Genomic DNA, 14,521 nt, shown 5'->3' with positions numbered 1-14,521 from the left:
GGACATTAGTTAATAACAGTGCATGATTAGTTCAGTAATCGTAACAAATGTATCAGACTTATGTCAGATGCTGATGGGGAAGTTGGGTGTGGGGATATGGGACTCTCTGTATTGCCTTTGTAACTTTTCTATAAATTCAAAACCGGTCTAAAATTAAAAGCTTACTTAGGAGCGCGTGGCTGGCTCATTTGGAAGAGCATGGGGCTCTTAATCTCGGGATCATGAATTTGAGCCTCACGTTGGGTGTAGAGATTACTTAAAATAAAATAAAATCTTGCTTAAAGTAAATAAATAAATAATTACAAAGATGGCAAAAATGTACTATGATAATTTTAAATGTTTGTATAATGTTTTCTTTTTTTTAAAGATTTTATTTATTTATTTGACAGAGAGGAGAGAGCACAAGCAGGGGGAGAGGCAGAGGGAGGGGAAGAAGCTGACTCCCCGCGGAGCAGGGAGCCCGATGCGGGACTTGACCAACTGAGCCATCCAGTCATCCCAAGTGTTTTTATAATGTTTTCTTAATGTTTCTATAATATTACCCTTATATTTATTAAGTAATGGTGCTAATATTAGCATTGAAAAATGCATGTAGAAATCTTACTTCAAAACAAAAGTAAGGGGCACCTGGGTGGCTCAGTGGGTTAAGCATCTGCCTTTGGCTCAGGTCATGGTCCCAGGGTCCTGGGATCGAGCCCCACGTCGGGCTCCCTGCTCAGCGGGGAGCCTCCTTCTCCCTCTCTCTCTGCTGCTCCCCCTGCTTGTGCTCTCTCTTTCTCTCCCCCTCTCTCAAATAAATAAATAAAATACTTTTTATTTTTATTTTTTTTAAGATTTTATTTATTTATTTGACAGAGAGAGACACAGCGAGAGAGGGAACACAAGCAGGGGGAGTGGAAGAGGGAGAAGCAGGCCTCCTGCCAAGCAGGGAGCCCGATGCGGGGCTCGATCCCAGGACCCTGGGATCATGACCCGAGCCGAAGGCAGACGCTTAACGACTGAGCCACCCAGGCACCCCAATAAAATATTTTTTTAAAAAGTAAGGTGTAGGGGCGCCTGGGTGGCTCAGTCGGTGAAGCATCTGCCTTCGGCTCAGGTCATGATCCCAGGGTCCTGGGATCGAGCCCCACATCGGGCTCCCTGCTCGGCGGGGAGCCTGCTTCTCCTTCTGCCTCTGCCTGCCTCTCTGCCTACTTGTGCTTTCTATCTCTCTGTCAAATAAATAAATAAAATCTTAAAAAACAAAATACAATGTAATAAAAAACGAATGATGTATGGTGACTAACATAACATAATAAAATAAATTAAAAAAATAAAAAGTAAGATGTAATCTCATGAAAAAGTTCCCATAACTACAGTGCCACTTGGTCCTATTAATTTAGGAGAGAATAGCCTATGAACTGGTAGAGACAATGCATACAGCGTTAAAGCAAAATACATTCATCGATTGTATGTTTATGAGCTGTGGTGATATCACCCCACTTTGTCTTTATTCCTATTAGGGCAATCGTTTTAAAGTATTGGCCGTCCTGAGAAACTCATTTCGTGCCTGGAGCTGACAGCTCTGAGTTTGGTGGTTTTCACATCAGGACTATCATGGGCAGGGATGGCGTGCCCGATGGTTCCTATTTTCAGGTAACGGAACTAGGAGGTTAAATACCCTCATTAAAGGTCCCAGAAATTGTAACTGAGTCAGGATGAGAATCCAGGTCCTGTGACGCTTAAACTTAGGTTCTTTGCACACCTGTGCCCCAGCAGGAGCGAGCCCTGGCTTCCTCTTTCCTGGCAGAATGCCACTTTCACTCAGGGGTCTACACCTGTCTGGAGCTGCCAAACTCCAGAAGAGCCACTGGAGGCTCCAGGGGGCTCCTCCATCGTTTAACCAATGATTCTCAACCTCAATCAGGAGAACTCAGAACACTTTCCCTTTTGAAGCCGACACGGCTTTGGGCAAAACCCTCTGGGTCTTGAAAATATTCTCACGAGAGAACACAAGCTGTGCTGGGTTGAATGAGCCGGGACCGCCCAGAGTCAGGAAGGGCAGCGGATGGGCGTCAGAACGAGAAGGGGGCAATCAGAGAGGGCTTGGTGGGGGTGCTTTCTTTTGAGTCGGATGTTGAAGAAGGGTGGCCAGACAGGTAACCCAGACTCCAGTGTTGTGTAGGGGTTTATTTTGGTCGATGGGAGATGCTTTACACATGTCAGGGAAGGGAGGATTTTGTGAATGCCGGATTTGAAATGTCCTGTCTGGAGGTGGCTAATGGGCAAAAGAGGGGCAAAACAGGGCACGCCTCGGGGCCCCTGTAAGGGGTCGAGGCAGATCTCGTGTCCCGTGGGACTTTGGGGAGGGGGTCAGGTCGGAGTGAGAAGAGCCTGGGGAGGAGTCTGAAGGTGTGAGTGTTCATCCTGTCCTCGCTGCGTCTGACCTCATTACACTCGGACAAGACCCCGAATCCTTTGGGCCCCCTCATCTGAGAAAGCCTTGTCTACACCTGCTGCAGGCAGCCTACGTAAGCTTCGGGACCCTCTTACCGTGGCCCGTCTAGGTGACGGGGCTTCGTAAACTGTGTGAGATATTCGTACGGATCGGATTTGTTGTTTTTGTTTTTGTTCTTTTGAACCGTGCCTCGAAGCCTGTGTTTTGCCCGCCGGGGTAAGATCTACCCGTCGTGATTTCTTATGTGGCATTAACATCGTGGTGCGGTCAAGGATCATGTGGATGACTCACTGCAGGGGAGGGAGGGCCAGGAACCCAGGATGAGTCTAGAGAGAGAGTCTGTGGGTGTCGGCAGCAAAATGAAGCCTCGGAAACAAAGGGACCCTTTTATTGGAGAGGGATTTCAGTGGGGGCAGGGACAGTATTGTGGGCAGGCGTGTGGTGTTAGGGAGAACATGGTTTGGAGAGCGAGTGAACAGCGTGGGAGTTGGCAAACGGATTGCGTCAGCCTGAGGAGAAAGTTGGCATCACAGGGAAGGGGTTCTTTTTGGAGGAAGGAATAGTTCATCCAAGATTTAAAAAAAAAAAAAAACAAACCAAAAAACATTGTAAGTAATCCCTACGCCCCACGTGGGGCTCGAACTCACGACCCCGAGATCAAGAGTCGCACTCCATTGACGGAGCCGGCCAGGCGCCCCCATCCAAGATTTCTTGATGGGCCGCGTCTTGGGCTGGGAAAACGGCACCATGAAAGCAGAATTAGGTGCATTCCGGCAGTCGCCTGGCTCTCCAGGCACATTGGGAGCGGACGTGGCCCTGCCATGGGGGTGGGTCCTGGGACTTAACTCTCCTCTCCTGTTGTTTTCTCAAAAAAGAGCCTCAGAGGTACCCAGGTAGGACCGCCTGGCGCTGGGATGGCCAACCACTTCTCCTCACACGCGAATTCAGACTAACAGCAGTGCCCAGAGCACTGTGATGAGGGGGCTCAGACGCAGAGCCGGGGCGGTGGGCAGGGGCGTGTGACGGCTCACTGGTGTCTCAGCCCTGGGGTGTGCGTCTGACAACTGCAGAGCCCTGGGGGGGAGCTTTATATGCTGGCGTGCAGCTTCCTTCTGCTTTGCCTTCTGATCGCTTGCTCCCCTGTGCATCTCCCCACACCCCGTCCCGTGCCAGGCACCCCTCCCACCGCTTCCCGCCCACCTTCCTGAAGCCCAGCACGGGCCCCTCTACCCTCTACTGGTCTCCACCCGGCCCCAAGCACGGAGGCTGAATCCTCCCGACGCTACTGCTTTTTACCCCACGTCAAAGGGGCCGTGCTTTCACCCGAGAGAGGTGTGGCCTTCACAGGATCCCCGAGCACCTCTCAGGCACAGAGCACTCGCCTGAGAAGGATCCGCTATCCCGAGCACGGTGAAGAAGTGACTGCTGGGTCAGGCTCGGGATTGGCTGCTTGGGGCTCCTTGGGGATAAGGGCTGGGTCTATTGCTTGCCTCTTCCTAGCTGGAGGTGGGAAGGGAGCACGGAAGACTCAGTGAATGGAGGTGAGACCTGAGTGTTTTAGCTCAGCCGGTTTCTACTGAACATGGGCATGGCCAGCGTCTCTTGGGGACGTGTAATGCAGTCCGGGCTCTCAAGGAACACCGTCTATACTGGGGAAAGGCATGTTCCTAGGAAGCAGTGGAACTGTTTGTGCCAAGATGCATCTGTGCTGTGCTGGGTGAGACTTTGGGTGTCCCCGATATACCGTGAGGTTGGCCTGGTTGAAAGAAGGGTAGGAAGGCAGGCTTGGGGAGGGAGGTGACAGGTCACATAAGAGACAAGGATGTAGGGAGGTGGGAAGTAGAAAGGTTTCCAGGGAGAGAAGGTCACCCAAGCCAGTGTCTTGTGTTAGAGCTTGTCCTGGCTGGGCTTACATGTCTGTGGGGGAAGGGGTTTTGAGGGACCCAAAGGTTTGCAAGGTAGGTGCTTGCGGTCATATATTTCTAGAACCCTAACAATGGCTCATGTTCCCAGCGCTGCTGAAGTGTGAGCAGACGCCCAGTGCTGTTACTAATTGCTGATAGCTTGGAATGCGGTCTGCAGACAACTAAAAGTGATCCGCACTAGGTCCAAAACAGAGTAGTAAGCTTAATTTGAGATGATGTGATTTTAAAGTATAAAAAAGGGATGTGGCCGGTGCTGGGAGCTCTCCTCACATTCTCCACGGATAGGAGGGGACACGGGTGAACACGACCGGCGTGTCTTTTATTTTCCATGTATCTGTCCCCGAGTGAATTCAAGAGGGTGGCCAAGGCTCCTACCTGCCATTTTTTTCAAGAGCAGCGAAACTGCTCCCCTTCATCTATAAAAAAAAAAACCTCAGTGCAAGTCTTAAGCCTGTTGGGAGACCATGAAACGCCAGCCCTACCCAGCCATATACATCCTCATACACACTAGAAATGGGGATGGTATTTGCAGATCATTTGCCTTGGTCTCCTTCCCTCAGTGAATTTCCATTGCTCTAGATGGCCCCCGAATTGGCTAGTATAATAAAGCAGATGGTGGGCTGCGGCGAAGCCAGGAAGATGCAACTTACCCTTTTCTCGGTCCAACCCACGTGCGAGGGCTGATTGAAGGAAGTGCAGCTGACATCTGGGCCAGTGACGGGGAAACGTTAGTGGGCATCAGACCCCCTGAAGAGCCTGTTAAAGCAGATTGCTAAACCCTAGCCCCAGAGTTTCTGATGCAGAAGATGTGTGAATGGGGCGCGAGGATTTGCATTTCTAAAAAGTTCCCAGGAGATGTGGATGCTGCCAATTCGGACCACACTTTGAGTCAGTGACCTGGGTTGCTGGTTTTCAACTTTGCCGGCTGCATGTTTGAATCACTTGGAAAGCTAAACATCACCATAAAGCATGTGTGTGTGCACGCGTGCACGCACACACACACACACACACACACACAAAACGCCCAGACCCTGTCTCCGATTAGTTTCAACAGAATCTGTGTGGGTAGCACCAGACATCAGTAGTTTGAAAATCCACCCCCCCAATTCTAATGTGCAGCCATGGTTGAGAATCACTCATCTGGGTTTTTTTTTTTTTTTTTTTTTTTTTAAGATTTTACTTATTTATTTGGCAGAGAGAGTATGAGCAGGGGGAGCTGCAGAGGGAGAAGCAGGCTCCCCGCTGAGCAACCTGGGATCATGACCCAAGCCGAAGGCAGACACTTAACCAACAGAGCCACCCAGGTGCCCCACTCATCTGGGTTCTGGAGGCAGATGCCCATTAATGCAGGCGGCCTGGCTGAAAGTCAGCGGAGCCAAATGTCTCCCAACCTTTGGTTCTGAGGCAGGGTCCCTTCGTCGTGTGGGCATCTTTCCTTGGGAGGACAGCTGCCGGGAGTGGCTGTAACGGTGGCTCATGGGTTGAGCAGGAAGAAGAAGGTCGCAGAAGCCGTCGTGGGAAATGGTAGAGCCGACTAGGAAGCAGAACCTGATTTCTGGGCAGCACTGAAAGGCCTCTGGGAAGGAGAAACGACACAGAGACCTTGGGGCTCTTCTCGAAAAGTATTTTTCCCACTAGCTGTTAGCAGCTAGGCAAGGAAGACCGACCTTCCGGCCGATCCAGGGGTCCCGCACTTCTCGGGCACTGCAGATGGCAGGGCAAATGGGTTACGGGTGTTGGTGGGTGGCAGAAGCGCGGGACCCTAGAGTCTTGGGCCTAATTCCAAGGAGCAACTCAAGAGAAAGCTCTCCTTTCTGCCAGGGTGTGTACTGCATACAAACGCAGTGGCCTCCTCTGAGAGTGGTCGCTCGCCCCCGATTGCCCAGGACTGCGGGGAGGCAAACCCCGGAGCCGGCCCGCAGCTGGGCAGACAGCTGGGCAGACAGCTGGCCCCGGCTGGGCCGATCCTCCTACCGCCACGAATACACGGACGCAGAGCACCGGACCCGAACCGGGCCAATCACAGCCCCTCCCCGAGAACCGGTATCTGGGGGCGGTGCGGCCGGCCGGGGCTACGCTGGGCGGGAGGGAGCCCCTCCGCTGGGGACGTGACCTGGGGACTGAGACCCGAATACCGAGAGGGCCAAAGCACGGGCACCGGCGCTAACAGGCAGAGGGCCCGGGGCCGCGGCGAGCCGGGCCGCGCTCGCGCAGATCACACGGCCGCCGGAGGCACCCCGGGGCGCTCCCGCGAGCAAGCCCCCGCCGGACCCCCGAGCCGACTCCCTGCACGCCCCGCTCCCAGGAAGCAGGCGTCCGCGCCCGCCAGGCCGCAGGCGCTCGGGGGAGGGGGCTGACAGGCTGTGGGCCGCGGGGAGGGGGCGCCGAGGGCGAGGGGGGCGCCGCCCGCTCGGGCGCAGGTGGACGCGGGGGCAGCGACCGCGGCGCGCAGAGCGGCCCACCCCGCGGCGGAAGTGCGTTCCCGGGGCCGGTCTAGGCCGGCCGGAGGACCCGGCTCGTCGGTGATTCCGCGGGGGGACGCGGGCGCCGCCGGGCGCCGGGGGGCGTCTCCGGGGAGCGGGCCCCGCGGGGGGCGGCGGGGGGGCGCGGGGGCGCGGGAGGGGCGCGGGAGGGGCGCGGAGGGGCGCGGCGCGGGGCGGGCCCGGCCGGGGCGAGCCGCGTCCGGGCGGGCGAGGGGGCGCGGGCGGGCCGCCCACCTGTTCCTCCGCCGGGGGCGGCGCGCGCTGATTGGCCGAGCGCGCCGGAAGTGGAAGCGGCGGCCGCCGCCGCCCGGGGGACCGAGAGCTCGGCGGCGGGGAGTGCGGCGCAGCGCGAGCGGGCAGCGGGCGGCCGCGGTGAGACGTCCCCCCGGCGCGGCGCGGCGCGGCGGGGCGGGGGCCGGGCTCCGAGGCTGCTGCGGCCCGCGGGCCGAGCGCACGCACCGAGCCGGCCGTGTGACCTTGGACTTCTGCGCCCCCCCAGCCCCGCCTCCATTTCCCCACCTGCCCCGGGAGGGTCGTCCCCGCGCGGGGCGCGCTCCTGGCCTCCCGACACCCCAGCCCCGAGCGGGCGGCGGGGACGCGAGGGCGGGTGGTGTCACCGCCCCAGCGCGGCTCGGCGCCCCGGACACTGGCTGCTGGGGGGGTTGGGTGACGGACGGGAGCCCGCCCTGAGCGCGGAGGTCGTGGAGCCGTCCTGGCGGGGGGAACGGCGGGGAGGACCGGGGCGAGCCGGGAGACGGCGCCTGAAATGACCAGTCCTCCCGGTTTGCATCGCGGCGTGCCGGGCACCGGTCTCGGCTCCTCGGGTCCGAAAACAAATGAAATATCCGGTTAGTCCTCAAGGGTGCCGCGGACTCATGGTGTAGAGAACGCATTTGGACAGATTGACGTAAGCGGTGTAAAATTTATCCGGGGCCCGGAATGCGCCAGGCCCCGAGGTGGGGGGAGTACCGGGGTGCACGGACGGTACCCTGGAGTGCCTGCCAGGAGGTGAAGGGGCCTCGGGGGCAGGGAAGAAAGAGGAGGGGGCTGTGTGTGCCTGAGCCCAGTCCGGGGGGTGTTTGGGAAGCGCACAGACTGGGCGGTGGTAGTCCAGGAAATGGGGATAACCTGTTCCAAAGGCCAAGACGCTGGAAGGAGTAGCCAGTGTTTGGACTGCAGGACCCTCCCTGGGCATGACTGCAGCTTCCAGCGCTCAGGCGAGAGTGTGGGCCAGGAAATGGGCACAGGGGCCGGGCCAGGAGCGCACCGTGAGCCGCCTTGAGAAGTTTGTATTCTGTAGGCGTTGTGGGGACCGTTAACAGGAAGCGGCATGATGACAATTCGGGGACAGAAGCAGAGGGGAGTGAAGTGCAGTTCGGAGCACCAGCCGAGAGCCTCCTCTCTGCCTGTGAGCGCACACCCTGGGGAGGAGGAGATCCTGGTACTTGTACAGGATGCTGCACGTTTGGTAGGATCTGGCCTTTCACAAGTTACGGGAAAGGATATCCGTTAAGATGCTTTTGTGTCTGGAAGTAACATAATACAGCTCAAGCTGGCTTTCTCCTGCAGAGCCTGCAAGGCCCCTGCCCACTTCTTTGCTCAAATGCTCTGTAAAACGATTTGAGAAGCTTTGTATCCCCATAGCTACGTGTAAGTCGACTTCCAGAATGTTTCACCATAAATTTGAAGAGTTGCAAAGGATATTTTGAGTGTATTGTGAATTTTGGCATTTCAGAATGAAACCTTGGGGCCACGTTCCGGGATCCCTGCCCCGAGACTCCATGTGCTCACCACATTCCCCGCCCTCTCTAACCTCCATCTGGTCGCGCCCCACGCCTCCCTCCCGTCCCCACTCCATTTGTCTGCGGTTCTGCCGCCCCATCTCCACTGCGCCCTGGCTGACATCCTCAAGTCCCTCACTCCTTCATTCTTCCGCCGCCATATCCAGGCTGTGAGGAGTGGAGTGTTTCCCCATGGGCCTGAGGCCTGACAGGTGCCTGCGCCGCTGGGAAAGTTAGCCCAATGGATGTCAGCTCTGGCTGGCACGTGAGGGGCTTCCGGAGAGGAATACAGCAATATTATTCCACAAAATGACATTCCTGTCGTGTCACTGGCAGAAGGCAAGTGGAAGGAAGGTCAGGGGAGGTCACGTTTCGTTGGGGGAGACTTTTTGGATTTGAATTTTGAACCGGATCTTGAAGCTGGGCGCAGATACGCTGGCCCCGTTGTGCCGTGGACGAGTGCGCTTCCGTGCGGTTCTGTGAATTCCTACTTGGTGAGGCGCCGACGGTAGGCAAGCTGTAGGAGCGATGTGGGGTGCGAAGGGGACCGGAGAGGGGGTACACAGGGGGCGAAAAGTAGCAGCTGTGGGACTGGTGCGTGGACGAATGTTATAGCGAGACGTTTATTTAAGGCTGCACTTCCCAGCTCCGACGGCACCACAAACGAAGAGCGTAGCTGATCCCCCGCTGTGGATCCTTACTTATCTGTAATTTGCGAAAATTTCAATAAAAAGGAGAAATCCAGCTTTTGGGGGCCTGCCCTTATTCCATGGGACGGTCAGAGCCCAGGTTGTGGGGGGAGTTGAAGATTGCAGGTTTTTTTTAGGGGAGCACCAGAGATTCTGCGACTCAGGGATCCTGTGAGGAGATCACGCTCCTTCCAGGTGTCTGGGATGGGCAGTGCTGGCGACCTCGGTCCGTGGAGGTCACCCGACATCACCACTCTCCCCTGCGCACGCGGCCCAGGCTCTCCTGCCCATGAGTGTCTTCGTTTCCTCACTGATTCCGTCTCTCCTTCTCTCCAAACCTGTCTCTCCTCCTGCGCCCGTGCCATGCCTTCTAATACGAACATGTTGCGGGCGCTCCCGTCAGGGAAGATCCGTGGACCTTTCATCCAGACTCTTTGGAAGCAGCAGATTTGTTCATCTGTCTGCCGCCACCTGGCTCCACTTCCGTTCCACTTCTCACAGGCCCCCTGTGACCCCTGACTGTCCCCGTAGGCATTTTCCAGGGGCCCTGGGTCGTTCTGGGTGCCGTGGCCCCAGTGACTCGGTCGCTGACCATCCCTTCTCTTGGCGGGCTTCCCTTCCTCCTCCCACCCCTCTGTCATTAGGGTCCAGACAGGAGGCTGCTCGCTCAAATTAGGGTAATTGAGGGAGGTTTCCTTGCAAAGAGGCTAATTACCGATGACCCAGGTGTGGGCTTGGTGTTGAGGTTTTGAGGAGCCCGGGCCTGAGGAGACCCGAGGCGTGAGACCATTGGGTCGGACAGACTCCCCAAGAGGAGTAACGGCCTTCAGTGGAGGGACACCGCCAGCCCAAGGCAGCCTCACAGGAAGGAATCAAGGGAGCAGATACCCCGACCTGACTCCCCCCTCCTCCTGGTCCCCCGCCGGGGCTCCCCACGGCCGGAGCCGGAGGCCGGGGGGCCTGTGGGTGTCTGCCGCGGAGCATAGCCTCCTGGGGTGGAGAGCGGGGCGGAGAAAGGCAGGAAGATCTGGAGGGAAGGCTGCAAGGTAGCGGCAGAGCTTACGCGTTGGCCTTGGCTTTCTGGGTGTCTGGCCCCGTGTCCGGCAGCTCTCCCACGGCCCTCCTACCGCCTGCGCTGTGTCCTGTGCAGGCTGTGTCTCTGGCCCTGGCTGGTATAAGCTTCAGACTGGGACATTTTAGCTGATTCCTTGATACTCTGGATGGATGCCTGGAAACTTGCTTGTACAAAACAGAGTTGACGGGTCCTCTCGCATCCTGAACGAGCTGCTGCTCCCGTACCCCCGGCCTCTGGCCCTCCTGCTCATCTGGTTGCATACGGGGAGATCCGTGCGCCATCTGTGACCCCGCCCTCCTGCTCTCCCCGAGTCCGGTCCCGGCAGCTCTAGCCAAGGCTCCCAGAGTTTGACCCCTGAACTCTTTCTGCAGCTGTCGCCTCTTCATTCCGACTACTGTCGCTGCCCTGGTCAGGGCTCATGCCCCTTGCCCTGGTGCGTCTCGGCCTGCAAAGTGGCCGCAGAAACGCTCATCTGGCCATGCACTGTGGCAGTCTTTAGCTTAGAAACCGTAAAGGCCCATCGCTGCCTGTTTCCGCCCTGAGAGTCACCTGACAACAACGATCACTTCTACCAGCTGAGGATCGTATTCCTCAGATTGGCTGCAGTGCCCTGGACGGAGGCCAGGCTCCTTCTCCTAGCATTGGCCCTGCTTCTGTGACAGGGGTAGCTAAATCCCCAGGGCCACCGTGCCAGTTAGGAATAAGTTTGGCTTCCTAAAAACAAGACAAAAAAACCACAATGGCTTAAGCAAGGCAAGGCAAAGGCGTATTTCTCTCTTAGATGAAAAAGTCCAGGGGCGCCTGGGTGGCCCAGGGCGGCCTGGGTTGAGCGTCTGCCTTCGGCTCAGGTCATGATCTCAGGGTCCTGGGATCGAGTCCCGCATCGGGCTCCCTGCTCAGCGGGGAGTCTGCTTCTCCCTCTGCGCCCCCCGCGCCCCCCCCACTGTTCGTGTCTCTTTCTCAAATAAATAAATAAAATCTTTAAAAAAAAGTCCAGAGGCAGGCCTTCCAGGGCTGGGATGGCAGCTCCATGGAGTCGCCAGGGACCCAGGTTCCTTCCAGCTCTGGTCCCATCCTAGGGTCTGCAGGGGACACTGCTGTGCTCACGGTCCAAGATGGCACCCGCCGGCCACCCGTCGCCCCAGGCCGAGCGTGGAAAAGAGTGAAGGCATTCCCTCGCCCCTCAGGAGACTTCCCCGACATCCCATCCACTTCCGTCTGCATTTTTCTGTCTCACCGGCCAGAGTTTGGTCATGTGGCCAAACCCAGCCACAAAGAATGCTGAGGAATGTACTTCTTTAGCCAGGTTCCTTGCTACACTAAATAAATTCATTATTCTGTTGCTGATGAGGTGTGGAAGAACGGATATAGGGTAACAACTGAAACTTCTGCCACAGCCCTTTAGAAGTTTAAAAAAGTAGAGGCTTTAAGATCTAAGAAAAGTATTAAGAAAATTCTATAAAGAGGCCGTTTATAAAAATCAGTCTGTAAAAGTAGTTAACATAGCTACATTTAAAAAGAATAACTGCTTAGAAAATAGAAAGCTCACTGAGAGGAAAGACATACAGAGATGTGACAGATATAGCAGCATCAGGATACGTTTGGACATTTTACAAAATGATGAACTTATTTGGAGAAATATGGAGACAGGAAGTATTTGGAAAAGACGGAGCAAGAACTTCCTCTCACGTCGTAAAGATCTGAGGAAACAGCTGCGGTGGGCCGAAGCTGTGGTCCCAGGGCAGGAACAGGGCAGCGGAACTGAAGGGAGTCTAGAGACCGAGCCCGACTCAGAGCATCAGGCTGTGGTGCGGGCGGCGTTTGCGTCCGTGGGGGAGGGAAGCGCAGGCGCAGGTACGGCTCGCCGGCCATCTGGAGGAAATGAAGCTAGAACAACTTCGTCCAGATGGAAGGGAGCCAAGAGGACTGACTTCTCTTGTGGGTCTGGTTCTGGCCCAGCCGTGGGACCCTCTGGACGGTCAGCGGATACGGCCCCGACCTGTATCCCGGTGAGCGCCACGGGGCTGCACCGGGGAGGGTCCCTGTCTCTCCTGATCGGCGTGCTGTCTTTGCTGCTTCTCCCAGCCTTTCCGTGGCGGACCCTCTGTTCCCACTTCCCTTGCCAAGCCCAGGTCCCCCGCCAGCTCACCGCTAGAATCACGGAGCTTTCGTGAGCGTCTCTCTCCTGAAATCTCTCCCTCTGATGATTCGTGTCGCGCTTCTCAGTCAGGGGCCGCTGTCTGTTTGGCGTGCCCACCGTCCCCCCAGGCCCCTTTCTTGAGCAGCGTCCCGTCCTCTCACCAGACCCCAGGGCTGCTCTGGGGTGCGGTCGGACTGCTCCAGCCGCCCTAGCTTTCGCGTCGGTCACGTGTGCTGTAGCCACTTCACGCGCCTGCCCTCTCTCATTTCAGATTGTGAGATGGGGACTGAGCACGTGGAGGTAATCCCCAAGGAAGAAGTTTCTGAAGAACCTGAGCCACGTGTGGCGGCGTCAGAGAAACTTCCCAAGGTGGTTTGCCAGGGCCGGGAGTTTGGAGGCGCCCGGGCAGAAGACGCGGTGGAGAGGCACTTGAGAGCGTCCTTGGACGAGAGCGCGGAGCAGGTGTCTCCTCGGGGGAGAGGCCTTGTGTCGGGGCTGATCGCCTGTAAGAGGTCACCGTCGGGCGCGAAGTCCGGGGACAGCGACGAGAGCGAGTGCGTCTGCAGCCCTGGCCCGCGCCCGCTCCCGTCTCAGGCTGACCCCCCAGCCATGCCCGTCCGCGCCTGCGCCGCCTCCCGCCACAGCCCCGTGGAGAACTCCGAGGCTCACAAGGCCCGGAGGAGTCCTGTGGGAGAAAAGCCTCATACGTGCAAAGAGTGCGGGAAGGCCTTCAATCAGAACTCGCACCTCATCCAGCATCTGCGGGTCCACAGCGGAGAGAAGCCCTTCGAGTGCAAAGAGTGCGGGAAGACGTTCGGGACCAACTCCAGCCTGCGGAGACATCTGAGGATCCACGCCGGGGAGAAGCCCTTCGCCTGCAGTGAGTGTGGCAAGGCCTTCATCCAGAGCTCACACCTTATCCACCATCACAGGATCCACACCGGGGAGCGGCCGTACAAGTGTGAGGAGTGTGGCAAGGCCTTCAGCCAGAACTCGGCGCTCATTCTGCACCAGAGGATCCACACCGGCGAGAAGCCGTACGAGTGCAACGAGTGCGGGAAGGCCTTCCGGGTCAGCTCGCAGCTCATCCAGCACCAGCGCATCCACACGGAGGAGCGGTACCACGGGTGCAGCGAGTGCGGCAAAGCCTTCAAGCACAGCTCGGGCCTCATCCGGCACCAGAAAATCCACACCGGAGAGAAGCCCTATCTGTGTAACGAGTGCGGGAAGGGCTTCGGCCAGAGCTCGGAGCTGATCCGCCACCAGAGAATCCACACGGGGGACAAGCCGTACGAGTGCAGCGAGTGCGGGAAGACGTTTGGCCAGAACTCGGAGATCATCAGACACATTCGAATTCACACCGGCGAGAAGCCCTACGTGTGCAAGGAGTGTGGGAAGGCCTTCCGGGGGAACTCGGAGCTTCTGAGGCATGAGAGGATCCACACCGGCGAGAAGCCCTACGAGTGCTTTGAGTGTGGGAAGGCCTTCAGGCGGACCTCCCACCTCACGGTGCACCAGAGGATTCACACGGGGGAGAAGCCTCACCAGTGCAACGAGTGCGCAAGAACCTTCTGGGACAGCTCAGAGCTGCTTCTCCACCAGAAGATTCACGTTGGGGAGAAGCCGTACGAGTGCACCGAGTGCGAGAAAGCCTTCGGCCAGCATTCCCAGCTTGTTCTCCACCAGAGGACGCACACGGGCGAGAAGCCCTATGAGTGCCAGCAGTGCCGGAAGACCTTTAGCAGGAGCTCCCACCTGCTCCGACACCAGAGCGTCCACTGCGCGGAGTGATTGCCCTGGACGTGCCCCAGCCCGACCTGCCGCGCCCAGGCCTGCGGACCCCGCGAGGGGACACACGTCCCCCGCCGACTTCCAACGCAGCGGCCGAAAACGGGGGGACGCTTCTGTGAACAGTTCACGGAGAAGTTTCAGGATCCCGAGTTAAATCGTAAAAGCTGTCGGAGGCCTTCGTGTTTCCTCTGTCCCCTTTC

The 14,521-nt window shown here is 57.4% G+C and overlaps 1 protein-coding gene across 3 annotated transcripts; it reads left to right on the top strand.

The window, feature by feature from the left end:
• The first annotated feature begins 3,950 nt into the window (after positions 1–3,950).
• Positions 3,951–14,359, top strand: ZFP3 (ZFP3 zinc finger protein). 3 transcript variants are annotated; one of them, XM_027624467.2, is made up of 2 exons: positions 3,951–3,978; positions 12,802–14,359. In XM_027624467.2, exon 2 carries the CDS (start codon positions 12,810–12,812, stop codon positions 14,319–14,321), a length of 1,512 nt encoding a protein of 503 aa, XP_027480268.2. In that variant the 5' UTR covers positions 3,951–3,978; positions 12,802–12,809; the 3' UTR covers positions 14,322–14,359. The 3 variants fall into 3 exon arrangements, with proteins under 3 accessions (XP_027480268.2, XP_027480266.2, XP_027480267.2); XM_027624465.2 differs by lacking the exon at positions 3,951–3,978 and adding an exon at positions 7,152–7,217; XM_027624466.2 differs by lacking the exon at positions 3,951–3,978 and adding an exon at positions 11,367–12,399.
• Positions 14,360–14,521: the final 162 nt, after the last annotated feature.

Source organism: Zalophus californianus, chromosome 16, assembly GCF_009762305.2.
Source record: "Zalophus californianus isolate mZalCal1 chromosome 16, mZalCal1.pri.v2, whole genome shotgun sequence".
NCBI lineage: Eukaryota > Metazoa > Chordata > Mammalia > Carnivora > Otariidae > Zalophus > Zalophus californianus.
This window is presented reverse-complemented; position numbering and strand designations above follow the sequence as displayed.

What these genes read in the sequence shown, in the direction of transcription:
- ZFP3 (XM_027624467.2), top strand. Translation starts at nt 12,810, where the DNA reads ATGGGGACTGAGCACGTGGAGGTAATCCCCAAGGAAGAAGTTTCTGAA.